The sequence below is a fragment of the Odocoileus virginianus genome, chromosome 16 (assembly GCF_023699985.2).
Source record: "Odocoileus virginianus isolate 20LAN1187 ecotype Illinois chromosome 16, Ovbor_1.2, whole genome shotgun sequence".
NCBI classification, from domain to species: Eukaryota; Metazoa; Chordata; class Mammalia; order Artiodactyla; family Cervidae; genus Odocoileus; species Odocoileus virginianus.
Genome location: NC_069689.1, coordinates 33,551,471 through 33,568,706, shown reverse-complemented (window position 1 = coordinate 33,568,706; position 17,236 = coordinate 33,551,471). Strand labels below are relative to the sequence as shown.

Sequence of the window (17,236 nt, the reverse complement as noted above, 5' to 3'; positions counted from 1 at the left end):
AGATGTGGTATATACACCCAGAAGAATATTATTCAACCATCAAAAAGAATGAAATAATGCCATTTGCAGCATCATGGAATCTAAAATATAATACAAATCAACCTATCTACACAACAAAAACAGACTCACTGACATAGAGCGCAGACTTGGTTGTCAAGGGGAGTGGAAGTAGGGGAGAGAAGAAATAGGAGTTTGAGATTAACAGAGGCAAACTATTATACATGGGATGGATAAACAACAAGGTCCTACTATACAGCACAGGGAACTATACTGAATACTCTGTGGTAAACCATAATGGAAAAGAATATGAAAAAGTATATAAATATATAAATGTGTGTATAACTGGGTCACTTTACTGTACAGAAGAAATTAACACAACACTGTAAATCCACTATACTTCAAAAAAATGAAGCAAACGAAAGACAACTAAGAGACTCAATACATGCCTGCTTGAAAAATAAAATAGAAATACCTAATTCATAGTCTCAGATGGGGAATAACAACATCTTGCCTTGGGATTCTTTTGTCAGGTAAAGAATATTTACAAGGGATTGAGGTATGAGCATTGTGTCTGAATATATGTGTTTAAGTGAATTAAACAATAATCAATATGTATTTAGGTAAAAATAATAAAACCGAACAATAAAAGGTCAAACAGGTCTCACAAGTAGGTTTACTTTTACAATGAGGTAGACTCAGATGTTTTCAAGGTAATATCCATGGAACCAAAATAATCTGTGAGCAAAATAGCTATATTTTGCTATACTTAATAGTTCTAATAAAATAAAATTTGGGAATGCACATACTCCTTTCCAAGAATGTGACCATTCTCTATCAACTTAATGTATCACATTATGCCCACAAAACAAAAGTGAATGCTGATTTAAGAAGCTCAGTCATTAAGAATGTATCTGAACGTTAGGAATGTACTACAGGCACACAGCACCTCTGTGTGTATCACTTGGTCTTTTCGCTGTTACGCCACTTACTTCTTGAATCCTTCTTTTTCAGGTCCTGTGCTAGAGCAACGTCAAAATGTGCGCTGTGTGCATTTTCACACTGGGTGATTATCCTACAGACGCATTCAGCAGCGAAGACTCTTGTAGCCCATCGGGGATTGGTGAAAGGGTGAGGCCTGCCATCACTTCTGCTAGTCAGAACTGAAGCGTCATCCCCTCTATCTCCTTCCTCTTCTTGCATTGTATCCACACACGTTACAGCTGCAAAATCTTTTATCAAGGGAGAATATACATGGTTTCAATTGGAAGATACACTTACAAAGGGTACACTTATAAACGATGGAAGATACACTTATAAATGACCTTAAGTACAGATAATTACTGTTCATCAATCATACATCTTTTAACAATGTAAAATAATCATGTCTGATGACTATTGATAACAGTGGTTACCTCGAGAAACACTAAAAAAACTATCCTTAAAAAATGACGAAAACAAAGTGTATTTAAAGTGAAAAACTGCACATGATACTAGAATAATTATCAATCTGCTGTATGTAGATGGATATACTTAAGGAAGCACAGAATTCTGTGGTAGGGAGTATGGTGGACAGAACTAGATATGTTGTTTTAACACTGGGCCCTTGAATGAATTTAAGAAGGTTCCTGAACCCACAAAAATATCCAAAAAATACTTTCTTCAGGATAGACCCATTGGTGTATTTACAAACTCAAATTATCCAGATGACTAGAGCAAGTAAGGAATAATTTTCCTTTAATATTATACTAATTTCTAACTTATTAACTATTTAACTCAACTTAAAAATGTAACTTGTGACATAAACCAACTTGTTTTTCTTAAATTATCTTTTATGTCAACATTCTTTGAGTGTGATACAACAGATAGCAAAGATGTTATAAATAAAGTTAAGGCAAACTGCTGTCTTAAAACATCAGTGGAGACTGAAGACATCAATAGAGACCGAAATGTATGTTTTTCTAGTAAGAAAGGATAGAGGTAAACTACAAAGGATAAAAAGAATAAACAATGGAGTAAACTGAGTATTAAGTTTACAGAGTGACTATAAAATTTTAAAGCGGATAGGTTACCTATCTATGCATTTGTAGTTTTTCTTTTAAAGAAGTCCTTTTAAGTTCTTAAGTAGTGGGGACAGAAGAAAACATCAAGAAAGGAAAACATGTACAACATAATGGTGGAAAGAGCAAGTGTAAATAACTGAAAAATAGGAATATCAACAAGAACAGAGGTAGAGAAGAATACAAAAAAAAAAAAAATCAAGCCAGAAATTTTATAGTACCTTTCTTCTTTGAGACCAGAGCTACATTAAATTATAAGCCTTAAGTAACTTGAGTTGAGAGCTACTGAAATATAATGAAAAGTTAGATGTTAAAGTCATGCAGGCTAAGGTTTGACTGTGTGTGTCTTTGGGAAAATTACTTATCCTTTGAAGTTTTGTTTTCTCTTCTGTAAAATGGAATACTACTGCCTACTCGTAAGATGGTTACAAGAGTAAATGATACATAATATGTATAGTACTTGAAACAGAAATGGTTTCTAGCTTCTTTCTTTCTCACTCACTATCTCTCTTAGTCCAAAGGTACAAATTTTAAAGACTAACACAATTATAAGAGGGAAAAAAGTAAGCTTTAAGTGCTGGACTTAAACACTAGCATTAGAATCTTCATTAAAGAAAAGCAACAGTTTTACCCCAAATATCCAAATTAACAAATTAGCACTAGCAGACAATTTTATATAACGCTTTTACTTTCAGTTGTATTATGTTGGCTGGTAATCAGTCCCCAGTACTTACCAGCTGATGCAGCGAGGACATCTTTACAAAGCTTTAACCAAAAGGAAAGTTTATCCACTGCCATAGATGTGAGCATGTGATTTAAAGTCTCTTTGATATCATGGCATAATTTCCGATCTGTTTCTTTGTCAAGTAAGGTCAGTAAGGTCCCTTCAAGGCCCACCTCTCTGATGTTAGCATCTGACAAGAAGAAAATCGATGATCTAAGTAATACAGAAAACAAAACTGCCATATGAGAGGCACACACATTCAGCGGTTATTAAAAATACTGCATGCAAATCTATTCCAAAGAACTGGTCCACATGTGGCACCCTCAGTCTACCGAGGGCTATTTTAGTTCACAACTGAAGTTTGGTTACTATTCACAACACTGCAAAGTTATTTTTTATGCAATGTCATTAAAAGATAAATCTCTGAGTTTACTAATGTGTTTTCCTTAAATCAGGTAAACATTTTAACCCAATTAGCATGCAATACTTCTAAAAATTTATACAGTTACTTGGAATGATTGTTTTATCTTCTCTTTAGTAAATTCAAATAAATAATCATAATTAAGCATTACTTATTCTGGTATAAAGGCTTTAAATTTATTAACATGAGAGTAAAACTCCGAAAACAACTATTATATGGAGAAGAGTGTTTAACTACTACAACTAAGCTACAGTGGATCTAAGAATACTATTGAATTGATATAAATTACTACACAGTATTCTCACTGCAAAGTAACACATCATCTCAAAAAAGAAATATAAGCCTTGATCTAGTATCTATTTCCCCTAATTCTGGAAATATAAAAAGAACAAGTACATTTTCTTGGGAGGATTTAACTCATTTGGCAATTATGAAAGCATTTAGTTTCTAAAGATTATGCTACTATTAGACTATTTAAAAGAAGAGTTATCTTTTAAAGATCAGAAGGAGGTGGTAGGAATGTTTCTGATTAGGGGTCTAAAAGTTAGAACAGCCCAATGTAATGTGTGAGTCATGACTGGATCCTAAATTTGGGGGTGGAGGGTGGGCATGAGGGGGAGGAAGGAATTTATAAATGGCATCTTTTTTTTTTAATACAATAGGAAATTTACATGAGGACTACACATTCTATGAAACTACTAAATGTTGATTTTACTAGGTTTGGGGTAACATGTGGTCAAGTAGGAGCATGTCCTTCTTGAAAGATGCAAGTAAGTATTTAGGGGTAAAGGGTCCATGATGCCTGCAACCTGCTTTCAGATGGTTTGGCAAGAGGTTTATGTGTTATTTTGAGAGATACACAAAGTAAGTGTTACCAAGATACCATGCAGGTAAATCTATGTGTTCACTTGCATATTTCTTCCTATTTTTCCATAATTTGAAAAGTTTAAGAATTTTAATAAGAAGTTATATAATGAATACTATCTTACCCACATAGCTTATTCAATAATTATGTACCAGCATATTAACATAACAAATCCTAAAGCAACAAATATAGATAGTTCCAGCAGTGAATATAATTTAAAGGTCACTTTGAGGAAAAAAATAAATAAATAAAGGTCACTTTGGGGAGAACCCCATACATAGTTAGATTACAATTTCTCTGGTTAAGTGATCACAGAATAATCTGCAAACAAGTTCTTCAACCTATTTGATGACTAGTATACAAGTTCAGCAATGCTGATACAGTAAGTCAGAGCCAAGGTTTTAATATAATAATAAAACTAAGTTAAGAGTTATCAAACGGTGGCTCAGAGGTTAAAGCGCCCGCCTGCAATGTGGGTTCCCTGGGTCGGGAAGATTCCCTGGAGAAGGAAATGGCAACCCACTCCAGTATTCTTGCCTGGAGAATCCCATGGACGGAGGAGCCTGGTGGGCTACAGTTTAAAGAGCATGGAATAACAGTAAAACACATTATGGATCTGAGAGCTTTAGATACTGGAAAGCTTTGAGAAGTCTGAGACTTTCTCAAAGTGTGATAGCACTTTCAGTTCAGTTCAGTTCAGTGGCTCAGTCGTGTCCGACTCTTTGCGACCCCATGAACTGCAGCACGCCAGGCCTCCCTGTCGATCACCAACTCCTGGAGTTCACTCAAACTCATGTCCATTGAGTCTGTGATGCCATCTAACCATCTCATCCTCTGTTGTCCCCTTCTCCTCCCTCATTCAATCTTTCCCAACCTCAGGGTCTTTTCAAATGAGTCAGCTCTTCGCATCAGGTGGCCAAAATATTGGAGTTTCAGCTTCAACATCAGTCCTTCCAATGAACACCCAGGATTGATTTCCTTTACGATGGACTGGTTGGATCTCCTTGCAGCCCACAGGACTCTCAAGAGTCTCTCCAACACCACAGTTCAAAAGCATCAATTCTTCTGTGCTCAGTTTTATTCATAGTCCAACTCTCATATCCATACATAACTAGTGGAAAAACCATCGCCTTGATTAGACCGGACCTTTGTTGACAAAGTAATGTCTCTGTTTTTTAATATGCTGTCTAAGTTGGTCATAACTTCCCTTCCAAGGAGTGTCTTTTAATTTTATGGGTACAGTACCATCTGCAGTGATTTTGGAGCCCAAAAAATAAAGTCAGCCACTGCTTCCACTGTTTCCCCATCTATTTGCCATGAAGTGATGGGACCAGATGCCATGATCTTAGTTTTCTGAATGTTGAGCTTTAAGCCAACTTTTTTTCTTTTTGTTTTTTGTGGGGCCGGCCGGGCGCCGGGAATAAGCCAACTTTTTTACTCTCCTCTTTCACTCTCATCGAGAGGCTGTTTAGTTCTTCTTCACTTTCTGCCATAAGTGGTGGTGTCATCTGCATATCTGAGGTTATTGATATTTCTCCTGGCAATCTTGATTCCAGCTTGTGCTTCCTCCAGCCCAGTGTTTCTCATGATGTACTCTGCATATAAGTTAAATAAGCAGGGTGACAATATACAGCCTTGATGTACTCCTTTTCCTATTTGGAACCAGTCTGTGATTCCATGTCCAGTTCTGTTGCTTCCTGACCTGCATACAGGTTTCTCAGGAGGTAGGTCTGTGCCTGCCTGTACCACCTGGTCTGGTATTCCCATCTCTTGAAGAATTTTCCACAGTTTATTGTGATCCACACAGTCAAAGGCTTTGGCATAGTCAATAAAGCAGAAATAGATGTTTTTCTGGAACTCTCTTGCTTTTTCGATGATCCAGTGGATGTTGGCAATTTGATCTCTGGTTCCTCTGCCTTTTCTAAAACCAGCTTGAACATATGGAAGTTCACGGTTCAAGTACTGTTGAAGCCTGGCTTGGAGAATTTTGAGCATTACTTTGCTAGAGTTTGAGATGAGTGCAATTGTGCAGTAGTTTAAACATTCTTTGGCATTGCCTTTGGTTGGGATTGGAATGAAAACTGACCTTTTCCAGTCCTGTGGCCACTGCTGATTTTCCAAATTTGCTGACATGTCGAGTGTAGCACTTTCACAGCATCATCTTTTAGGATTTGAAATAGCTCAACTGGAATTCCATCACCTCCACTAGCTTTGTTCGTAGTGATACTTCCTAAGGCCCACTTGACTTCACATTCCAGGATGTCTGGCTCTAGGTGAGTGATCACACCATTGTGATTATCTGGGTCGTGAAGATCTTTTTTTGTATAGTTCTTCTGTGTATTCTTGCCATCTCTTCTTAATATCTTCTGCTTCTGTTAGGTCCATACCATTTCTGTCCTTTATTGAGCACTTTGGAAACTATATATTTTAAAAGTGTAAGACATTATCATTTCTCTTTTTATACTCTGAATTTATATGCATGTTTGTGTTAGTTATATGATTTTCAAATGAAGAGATACACTTAAAACCTTACTGGCCAAGAAATCCTTTAATTCAGCTCTACAACATAGAAGGGACAAAGAAATCCTTTAATTTGAAGCAGATTCATCTATGAGAAATTTTATTGAATTAGATTTGTGGGGAAGAAAGGCACATATGATAAATGACTTCAGGCCTAAATGCAATTTCAATCCATTGTAAAAAAACTCGTTCAAAACCAATAGCTCTCAAACATCAGTACATATTACCATTACTGGAGAAAAATAAATAACAGATCACTGGGCTCTACTCCCCCATTTCTGGCTTAGACTTGGGATGGGGCCCAAGAACTTGCATTTCTAACAAATTCCCAGGAGAGCTGGATGTTGCTGCTGTGGGAAGCCTGTTTGAAAACCACTGCTTTAAACCAGTGAAATCACTGGTTGGAATGATAATAACTGTTTAGCAACCATCACTTGTAGCAGGTTTAAGACATTATATACTAACTTTTAAATTTCCCTTTAAAAACTCACATTTATACAGAAGCTTTAGGATTAAAATAATCATCTGAGCTGGAGATAATATTGATAAAGAGAATTACCCAGAGTCAGTTCTTCTCTGCTGTTCTTAGCAAGCATAACAGCGTGCTCTGAAACTTCAGCTGCTTCTCTCTGAACAAGCTGACGTAAACAAGCCAGTACTGCTCGTCTCAGTAACAAATAGGGACTACAAAGATTCACCTGAAAAATACCATTTGGGAAGTAAAGGAACAGAAATTCTTCGTGACATTCAAAAAGTCTAACAGATTACTCACTGAACCCCTCTTATTTATTAGATATACAGAGATTTCTTCAACTCTCTTAGCATGTATTTTTTACTAAATAACTTAGAAATAGCTTAAGGAGTAATACATGTACTTATTATGCATTATTCATAAACAAACCCAAGCAAAAGTCTCTTGATATTGTTAGAATACATAAAATGTTTATGAGTAAAACAGTTTTGAGAGACAAAGGGATACCATTGAGAAAGAATTTACTTGCAGCTTTTATATACTATTGTATATATGGCTCATGGAACCATATACTATTATGTTTTAAGTGGAACTATATACTATTACATGCTCATGGAACTATATACTATTACGTTTTATGAATCTCCAAGTATAAGTTTATATAAATATGTATGAGCACTGTAGCATAGTGATTAAAACGGAGGCTCTAGAGTCAATCTGTCTCAGTTTGAGTCCTATATCCATACCTTACTAGCTGTGTAACCATGGGTAAGTTATTTAAACTCTCTGTGCCTTAACTTCCTCATTGGTTATATGAAAATAGCACTAGCCCTATCTCCCAGGGCTGCTGTAAAGTCAACACAAAGAAACATGCAAAGGTGCTTAGCACAGTACCTGGCAAGTAGGAAGCATGCTCAGTAAATGTTAGCTAGTATTAATGCAGCCTGTATCAATCATAGTTTATGCAGATGCCATAGAGAGTAAGTAAACGCATTTTCAAATAAAGGCAGAAAGAGTCTTAACTCAGAAAACACATTCACTAAAAGTGCTCTCTAGAGACAGCAAATTTTTATAGATAGCAAATTTTTTCATGCATATCTACTTATGTGTGGATATACATATATGTATACAGATATCTAAATATTTTCATGATAGAGAACATTTCTGCTCTAATGACAGACTCAATACATATTCTTTTTACTGAGAAGTATTTAAACAATGTAAATCTCAATAAGCTGCATCTACCGAGGGTAAATGATAATATGAATGGTGATATACCTTAAATGAGTAATGAAAACAAGTCACAGGTGATTTCATAAGTAGAATAAAGCCTAGAGATTTTCAAATTTATTTCATTCCAACTATGAAAATAAAGACCAGTTTGGTGTGGCTTATGACAATAAATATCTTCAATAGTGCTTTTCCAAGCAGCATTTGAGAAATAATGGCATAATTCATATAAGTGCCTTTAGATATGGTTTATGTGGGAAAGACAGGAGTGAAGTAGATGAGTTTGTTGAAAAGGGAAGAGGCAAACTTCTGAGAAAGAGTAGGTAGTGGCAGGTGGGTTCTGACACATGACCTATGCAAAGAGAGCTAAATCCTTAATTTTATCATGAGCTAAAAGACAAGGTTTGTAAATATATCATCAGTGAAATATATGGATGAGATCTGCTTTATAAATATGTTCTATTATACCCTCAAGTACATGTCATGAACAGTGGGAAGACAGGAATGCCATTCACAAAGTGTCAAGGTTATGTCATTCTAGTCATGTTTAAGAACTCTGCTGTTAGAAACTGGTACACAGGATAACAGAGAAGTTAAAATGAAAAAAAAATTAAGTTTATTCATGCCCAAGATTACAGCTGTATTTAACAACAATAGCAAAGAAGCACTCTAAAGACAATTTTAAAGAAAAGTTAATGAATCTACTAGCTATATTAACTGGAGCACATACAAGCATATAATACAAGGCAGGTGCAGCATTTATTCAGGCTGGTCATATAATCTTTTAGCAAAAGCATGCTCAAAAGTATTCTTTACTTTTTCGGTAGAAAAGATATTAAAGACTGTCACACAAAACAAAATGGGATGCTTAATATCTCCATGTCATTCTCCAGCATTTATATTGGGAAGAGGAACAGAGTAGATTAAGGCAAACAATCAAGCAGGCAAAATACAGAAATTAAAATAAAACTATAAGTACAATTCTGAAATGAATATATTAAATCAAAATGATGCAAAATTAAGTGCAAAGAGTGAGTGCACCAGCTGGAGGTTAGGGAGGATTTGTTTACATTGGTATTAAATAAACACCATGTAACATGCTACACACACTAGACTTTGCATTAATGGTTAGCTTAAACAGAGAGATGCAGAGGAAAACAAGAACATCTACAACCAAAGAGGTGGCGGGGGACACAAAGAAATAGCACTGCAAACCTCAAATAAAGTTAGGAATCGAGGGTCAGGGACCTACCAACACAGAATTATCCAACAAGATCTCCTGCACAAAAACAAATGACAGACTGGTCATGACAAAAACCAAAAGATAAACACTAGGATGACTCTGACAACAGTCAGCTAAGCATTAAAATATACATGTTGATAGAGCTATCATTCAAATTGGCTTAGCTTCAGCTTTAAAAATATGCCACAAATACTTCATTTTCCAACTTAAAACATGAGTTGAGCTAAGATTTTAAAAACAGTCAACTCAAGATGTAAAGATATACAAAAATACAGTAATTTTAAAATGCACATTTGTGTAATTATGTTTTCCTTAGGAATCTTTCATCAAGCCTTAGTAACAAAACCAGATCAAGTAGACATAAGTGTAAAAGGAGTGATCTGGATTACCTTCACATGAACAGGTGTCCCATAAGAGACAAAGTTAATCGTTTACCTCATCACGAGTTAATCAGATTTTTTTACTTTTAGAAGCCAAGTTTTAAAACTGTGAGTAGTCAGAATTGCAAGTGTAGCTAAGGCCAAGTTCAGAATGGACGTTAAATAGCATGCAGTTAGAAGAAAATCCTTTATAGTAAGATTCTTTCCTAATGATTAAATGTATTCTGAATATTCAGAGAGTTTCAGTTAATATGAGAACACATCGTGCTAAATAATTAATTTCTATGAAGAAAAGAAAACCTGAACATAAACTTGTTAATAGGAAAGCAGAAGCAATTTTCTTATTATAGGGCATACTTTAAAATATAATAAATTTAGGATAAAAGTTTTACTAACCAAAATTTTAAGTTCCAAAATTAACACACTATAGTGACAGCAATTTTTTAATTTAATTTCTGTATTAAAAAAATCATTTTATAGCTTAAGTATTATGAGTAACATGAATAAGATTTGTAACTGTTACTTCTGATTTTCTCAGTGGCTCTAAATGTACCTAAAAGACACAATCTGAGAACAGTCTCTATTCTTTGCACATAACCTCCTCAGTCTGGGAAAATAAAAGAGTAATGAATGCGATCAGAATTAATTCATCAGGAATTAGTAGTTGTGCTCTTTATTTCTCAATGCTAAGTCACTTCAGTCGTGTCCGACTCTGTGCGACCCCATAGACGGCAGCCCACCAGGCTCCCCCGTCCCTGGGATTCTCCAGGCAAGAACACTGGAGTGGGTTGCCATTTCCTTCTCCGTTATTTCTCAATAAACTCTACTTAATGAATGAATTCATGTATTAAAGAAGAAATCTTAAATGGTTATTAATGGAAATTTTCTACTATGATTCAAGAAGAACAAAATGGTAGTATTGATATATTTAAATGGAGAGCAGAAAGTTAGGTCAACTTGCAGAGGAGTGGGTTATCTTTCAATAGTTAGTACTGGCGATGGTTCTTCAAATATAAACAGCAATATTCCTGGGAAAACTTGCTGAATGATAAAGGTAAAATTCTTTTCCAGGAGGTGCTATATTCTCTAATACATGTTTAATGCAGACAGAAACCGAAGTTTCTATCAGGAAAGTTAGTCATCTTCTCTCCTTAAGAGTCTTACATAATTATGACTATGACAATCAATATGAAGATAAATAAAATTCTATATCTAAGTTATATGTTAAGAAAATAAAAACTACTACAATTTACTGAGTGGTTATTAATGCCGAGGACACATGCCTTTACAGGTGGCATCTCGTGTAATCCTTGTGTTTTACAGACAGGATAGATGAGGCTGGGGGAGGTTATGGGACATCCCTAAGGCCACAGAGCTAGGAGGGGGCAGAGTTAAGAGGTATCCATAACTACCAAATCAACATGAAATAACGAAAAGAGGACTGGAGAAATTCAGAAAGCTGGTTTTAGACTTAAGGCTACTAATACCTAGATAATACCTTGGTCAAAATATTTCATTTTTTGCTCTTTATATTTTTATTGAGAAGGTTGATTTTAATAATGTTTGAGGTTCTTTCAAGGTCTGAAATGATGCATATTTTGTCTCAATTTTGAAAATGAAAGGTCTTGTCCACAGTGATGATTCTCAACTATCATGTTACTAAGGGGAGGGTGCTGTGAACATCACAGGGGCAGGAAAAGTTGGAAATCAATGGTCTTAAGTTTTAACTCCAACTGTAACTTTTTCAGGCAAGTCCAGCTAGAAACTGGTGATGCTCACAGTAAATATTAAAACCACTGATGATCATGAACCACCTAATCAGAACTTTTTATTGATCACCTTCACCTTCTATGTTCATTAGACTCAATGTTAGAACCCAGATTGAAGCATAAGATGCTAGAATATTTAGGAAAAATATTTCATCTGCGATTAAAACAACTTCATATGTAATAATTTGGAAAAGAGTAAAAAGAAGTAGGGAAAAAATTGCTATTACCATATAAATATTTCCACGTCCCACAGCATTTAGACAGTACCTGGGATGTTAGCACTCAGTATATCTTTACTGATTAATGGATCAATATTTCAAATACTAAGTTTAACATTAACGGAAGGAAAAGTGAATTAAATATATGAGCAGTTTAAGATATGATTATATGAAGCTACCCCGCACCCTCCCAAAATAAGACTAAAATTGAGGGAAAATAGCTATTGTATATGGTCTAGAGATTAACTGAAATAAATTTAAATTTCCAATAAAAGAAACTAAGGACATATGCAATTTTATACTCACACAGAGACAGCTGACCAGGCTAGACAAGTTGACATGTCGTGGAGCAAACATATGAAGCTGCTGAAGGCAAGAGATGGCCTGAGCTTGGACAAGGCAGTCTGGGTTATCTTGCATCACTGCGCAACCCAACAGACAGGAACTTCTTAGGGTAGAAACAGAAGTGCTGTTACCTAAGATGAAAGCAGAAAGCTTTTAATTGGCCTATAAAATCACTACCCTTGAAACACGTATTACTGGGCTTAAAATTTCTTTTATCTCCTCTAATTTTAAACTTGAGGTTCTGCGAAGTAAATTTCTTCTACAGAAGGAGAGATAATCCAGGTTGTAAGTTTTTAGATAATCTTAGTTATTTTTAGTTTGAAAGCTTTATGGCAACACAAATAATTAGGCAAAGAAGAACCTAAGACTGCAGTTTACATCAAATTTTCATGGAAAGTAGAGTTAGAAATTGCTAATAATAACCCTGTTTGTATTAGCTGAAGGTTGCTTTTATATATTAAAATCATGTATTTTGCATTTGAATAGATCAGAATAACTGAGTTTTGAGGCTTAGCCATTCATATCTTATGAGAGATAAGAGGTTTTTAAACTATTCCATTTTATGTTTGTCATTTAACTAGTTAAGGGAAGTATTTTTAAGACATTATCTTTCTAAATATGGTCCCCATCTTTTCAAAATAAGAGAAATCAGACTGATTGGCATTTCTTTTAACAAAATATACTGAGCACTTACCATGTGTCAGTTACAGGGGTTTTGCAACTCTTATTTGATAGAAGAGGAAACTAAAGCTTAGAGACATAAGAATTTTCCCCAAATCATCCAATTAACTAATGGTTAGTGAAGCTTAAATTTCTATTTTTTTTTCTATTATGTCATCACTCAGAAGTCAGTCTTCCCAAGATTATTCTCAATATTCTGCCCATATTTTTGAAAAGAACATTCTGCTAAACTTCACTTTATTGAGAAGTGTTTGAGTCAATGAGAGGAACTGTTTTCATTTTATGCATATATTTTAATGTAAAATAACACAAAAGCAGCCATGCATACCTTGTAGCTCTGGACCCAATGTAGTAATAAGGGCATTCAAACAGCGACCTAGACTTTGGTGAACTTCAGCATGAGTAGGAGGCACATTTAACAGCAACATTATAATAAGAGAAAGGGTTGGTTCTGCGTGTGTATAATAGAGTGGGCCGGCAGAATCAATTATCAGTGAGAGAGAATGCAGTGCCCAGGTCTGTGAAGACAGAGAAAAACAGTTAAAAATGTTATAGCAGCATTAAGAAACACAAAACACTACGAACTGTTCTTTTATTGAAATGAGTGATAAAGTAAGTATCACAGTCAAGTGTGTGTTATTACTAACTCTGAGAGAGAAACAAGGAACTTCAGGAGTTGAAAAAAAACAACCGAGAGACCAATGTCCAATTCAGAATGGCATACATAGGGGCTTCCCAGATGGCGCTAGTGGTAAAGAATCTGACTGCCAATGCAGGAGACATAAGAGATGAGGGTTCGATCCCTGGGTCAGGAAGATACCCTGAAGGAAGGCATGGCAACCCACTTCAGTATTCATGTCTGGAGAATCGCGTCGCAAAGAGTCAGACACAACTGAAGTGACTTAGCTAGCATGCACACATGTGGATATATCTCAGAATTGAGAATCCCAGGATCATGTTTGGTTCTTTAGCTAACGGCTTGAACTAAATCTAGTGTGTTGAAAACTGTTTACTGCTTAATCTATACAGAGAATGAAAATTCAAATTTTCAAAAGATTCAACAATATCTCAACTACATGAAATAATACAAATCTCTCAGAACACAATATTGAAGAAAGCCAAACATAAAAAAGTATGTACTGTATGGTTCCATTGACATAAAGTATAAAAGCAGACAAAACTAATAATCACTGATAATCAGTGAAGTTGGATGGTGAGTTTAATAGGTTCTTTACAGCACGTTCTCTACTTTTATGTATGCTTGAACTTCCTACAACACAAGTATCTAAAACGTCTCCCTTTAGGAAATCAACTAAGAAAGTTTTACTCCTGTTATCAACAAATATGTAAGAAAAACTTACAGTATTTTAAAATGGTACAAAGATGAGCTCCCATTAGGTGAGAAATGGCAGCAATCAAGAAGAGTCAGACTGATGACACTGGGTGCCACAGAAAGAAAAATTTAAATTAATCAACAAAAGAGACTCAATAGAAAAGGAGTCTGTTCAGAACAGACTTTTTGAAGGGGGAGAGGAGAAATATAATAAATAGAAGCAAAAAGTACTGTATTAAAGGAATGAAGAAAGGATGGAATACCTTATAAATCAACTCAAGTAACAGATGATCTGAAAAATACTTAGTAATATGGTAATTCAAAGAATGACACCCATGTTAGATACTGAGTTTGACAAGGTGGTGGTTAATCTGGATCTTACAATACTAAAAAATGTGGATTATAAGATAGGAATAGAAAGAGAGAAGAGCAACAGGAAAAACCCGAGCGCAGATACGAGAATGCCATGTTGGGGGGAAAGCAGGAAGATCATCTTAGGAGAAGATCAGTACTTTGGGTTAATAAACCAAGAAAGCTTCTGGGTCAGCTGATGGGACTTCAATGAGGAGTTGACTGAAGAAGCAATAAGCAGTATCCCCAGCTTTTTGGTTGAGAAGTGGCAAGATGAAAATTTTCCAGGCAAACACTTCTGGCTTCATATCTAGGTAGAATTGTAAAGAACCTAAAAATAAAGTGACCAGATAGGAGGCTACTATAGTAATTAGGGTCACACATGGGGGACAGAGATATAATAAGGGGACCAGAAGAGCAAGAAGCACAATCATTCAAGATGTGATTAAGATCTCAGGAGAATGATGACTGGCAGAAATTAATAAGTTAAGTATAATAATATGGTAAAGTGGTTAAGAAGATGAGTTTAAAGTCCATGACTTATGTTCTTCACCTGACTCCATGATATATTAGTGGTTCTAAGTGTGAGCAAGTTACTTAGGTTCCATAAGCTCAGTTTTCTTTCTATATAATGGGAATATACATCCTAGATAACTGTGAAGATTAAATACATTAATATGTTTAGAAAAATGTAATACAATGCCTGGTGCCTGTTAAGTTCCACAAAATAGTAGATGTTATTTTAAGATAGAAGGCAGATCCATTTTCAGAAAATGATATTGAATTTGACTTTAGATACTGAGTATGAAGTAAAGATAGTGATATATGAATTTTAAAAATCCACTGAGGTTAACAATGGTTTTGATTTTATTATTTAGCAAGAATTATTATACAAATTAGTAATGGTCAATACAATATAATATGCATTATCTACAAATCAAGACTTTCAAGGAAGGTATCACATGGGGTACTCACCTGCACATCAGGTGAGGTGCTGTCCTGAGACAAAGTATAAAGGATTCCAACACAAGAATTCAAATGTTGAGAACATATTCCTCCTAAGTACCTATGTAGGGATCCCAAAGCCAATGAGTGTCCTGTTCTGGTAACCGCATCCCTTGCTGATTTCAGTCTGTGATTATGGAAACAAAAATAAATGATAATTACTGAAATAAACCAATGCATGCACAGTCATTTAGGGAAACCTTTTATATGAAGAGCTACAAAATTCAGAAATATATTTTCAGTTAACTGATACAAAAAATTCTGAAATAACCTGAAAGGTATATTGAAAAGAGAACTATTTTAAATAAAAATGTCTTCACATATGTGCTGCAAATATTGAGGCCCACACACCCTAGAACCCATGCTCTGCAACAAGAGAAGCCACTGCAATGAGAAAACCACACATCACATCTACAGAGTAGCCCCCGCTTGCCACAGCTAGAGAAAGCCCGCAACGAAGAACCAGCACAGCCAAGAAAAAATAAATTTAAAAAATTTTAGATGTCGTCACATTATTAATAATTTAAATATAAACAATTTCAATGTCTTTCAGAAATATACACTAAATTTATATGGCATGCATTATTACCTTATTAAGTTACCTTTTAAAAACTCTCATTGCGGAGATACTAATTCCATATAGAGTTCCAGCTCAAGAACTTTGATTTAAAAATTTAATATAGTAAGAGAACTCATTATTCATCAGGAGTTTTCACTGTATTCTAGTTTACACACTTTATATTTGGTCCTTTAATCTTCTCAGGAATCGTGAGATTCGTACTATTATCAACTCCTTTTTACAAATGAGGAAATCAAAACGACTGAGTCATTTTGGCCAAAGAACTCTTACAAAGTAACCAACTATTAAATGGAAGGGTGGGATTTGAACCAAGTTAGCAATCTGACAAGAGATGTAGAGTTCATAACCAAATCAAGACATACTCAGGAGACTAGAAGGTCAAAGTGCCTTCTGCATTACTATCATGGCTACTAACTTTATATACACATGTAACTAATAAAACCATGAGCATTTGCAGTTGTTTTATTTTTTCATACTACTTTCATATTTATTTTCTCATTCACCTTAACATTCTTAGGAGGCAGGGCATCATTAATAAACTTCTATTTGAAATAGAGAAAAACTGGTTAAGAGGTTAAGCAACCAGCTCATGGTTACAAAGCTGGTAGGAATGAACATATAGTTTATGTTTCCTAATCTGCAGCCTTTTTTCTTTTCAGGAGATTGTTTTACTACCTATCACCGATATTTTATATGATGAAACTCCCTAAGTTTCTTACTCCCAGAGTCTACTGGTGGCCTATTACATCAATCATATAGACAGTGATCTTTCTCATATAAAAACAAAAACCAAAGTAAAAATATTAATAATAGTTTTATGTTCCAAGACAAGCAGTCCAAGGCAGTGGGGGTGGGGGTGGGTTCCACTTTAACCCTAACTCTAATCCTAGTTGATGCTTTTGAAATGTGGTGTTGGAGATTCTTCAGAGTCCCTTGGACTGCAAGGAGGTCAAAGCAGTCAATCCTAAAGGAAATCAACACTGAATATTCATTGGAAGAACTGATGCTGAAGCTGAAGGAAGCTTCAATACTTTGGCCACCT

The 17,236-nt window shown here is 35.1% G+C and overlaps 1 protein-coding gene and 1 long non-coding RNA gene across 11 annotated transcripts in view; one reads left to right on the top strand and one right to left on the bottom strand.

The window, feature by feature from the left end:
• The window catches only part of LOC110126886 (uncharacterized), an 83,667-nt gene extending 81,138 nt beyond the window's left edge, over positions 1-2,529 (top strand). For all 6 annotated transcript variants that reach the window (XR_011491830.1, XR_011491827.1, XR_011491829.1 and 3 more), the window contains one exon: positions 1,012-2,529. This is a non-coding gene — a long non-coding RNA (uncharacterized lncRNA). The remainder of the gene's footprint in view (positions 1-1,011) is intronic.
• Positions 1-17,236, bottom strand: part of HEATR5A (HEAT repeat containing 5A) — a 123,264-nt gene that overhangs the window by 22,639 nt on the left and 83,389 nt on the right. For 3 of the 5 annotated variants that reach the window (XM_020876793.2, XM_070478050.1, XM_070478051.1), the window contains 7 exons: positions 15,585-15,741; positions 13,254-13,443; positions 12,206-12,375; positions 9,542-9,568; positions 7,147-7,285; positions 2,792-2,971; positions 990-1,229 (listed from right to left, as the gene is read on the bottom strand). In XM_020876793.2, coding sequence (XP_020732452.2) covers positions 990-1,229; positions 2,792-2,971; positions 7,147-7,285; positions 9,542-9,568; positions 12,206-12,375; positions 13,254-13,443; positions 15,585-15,741 — 1,103 coding nt within the window. The remainder of the gene's footprint in view (positions 1-989; positions 1,230-2,791; positions 2,972-7,146; positions 7,286-9,541; positions 9,569-12,205; positions 12,376-13,253; positions 13,444-15,584; positions 15,742-17,236) is intronic. The other 2 variants (XM_070478052.1, XM_070478053.1) reach the window with 1 other exon arrangement.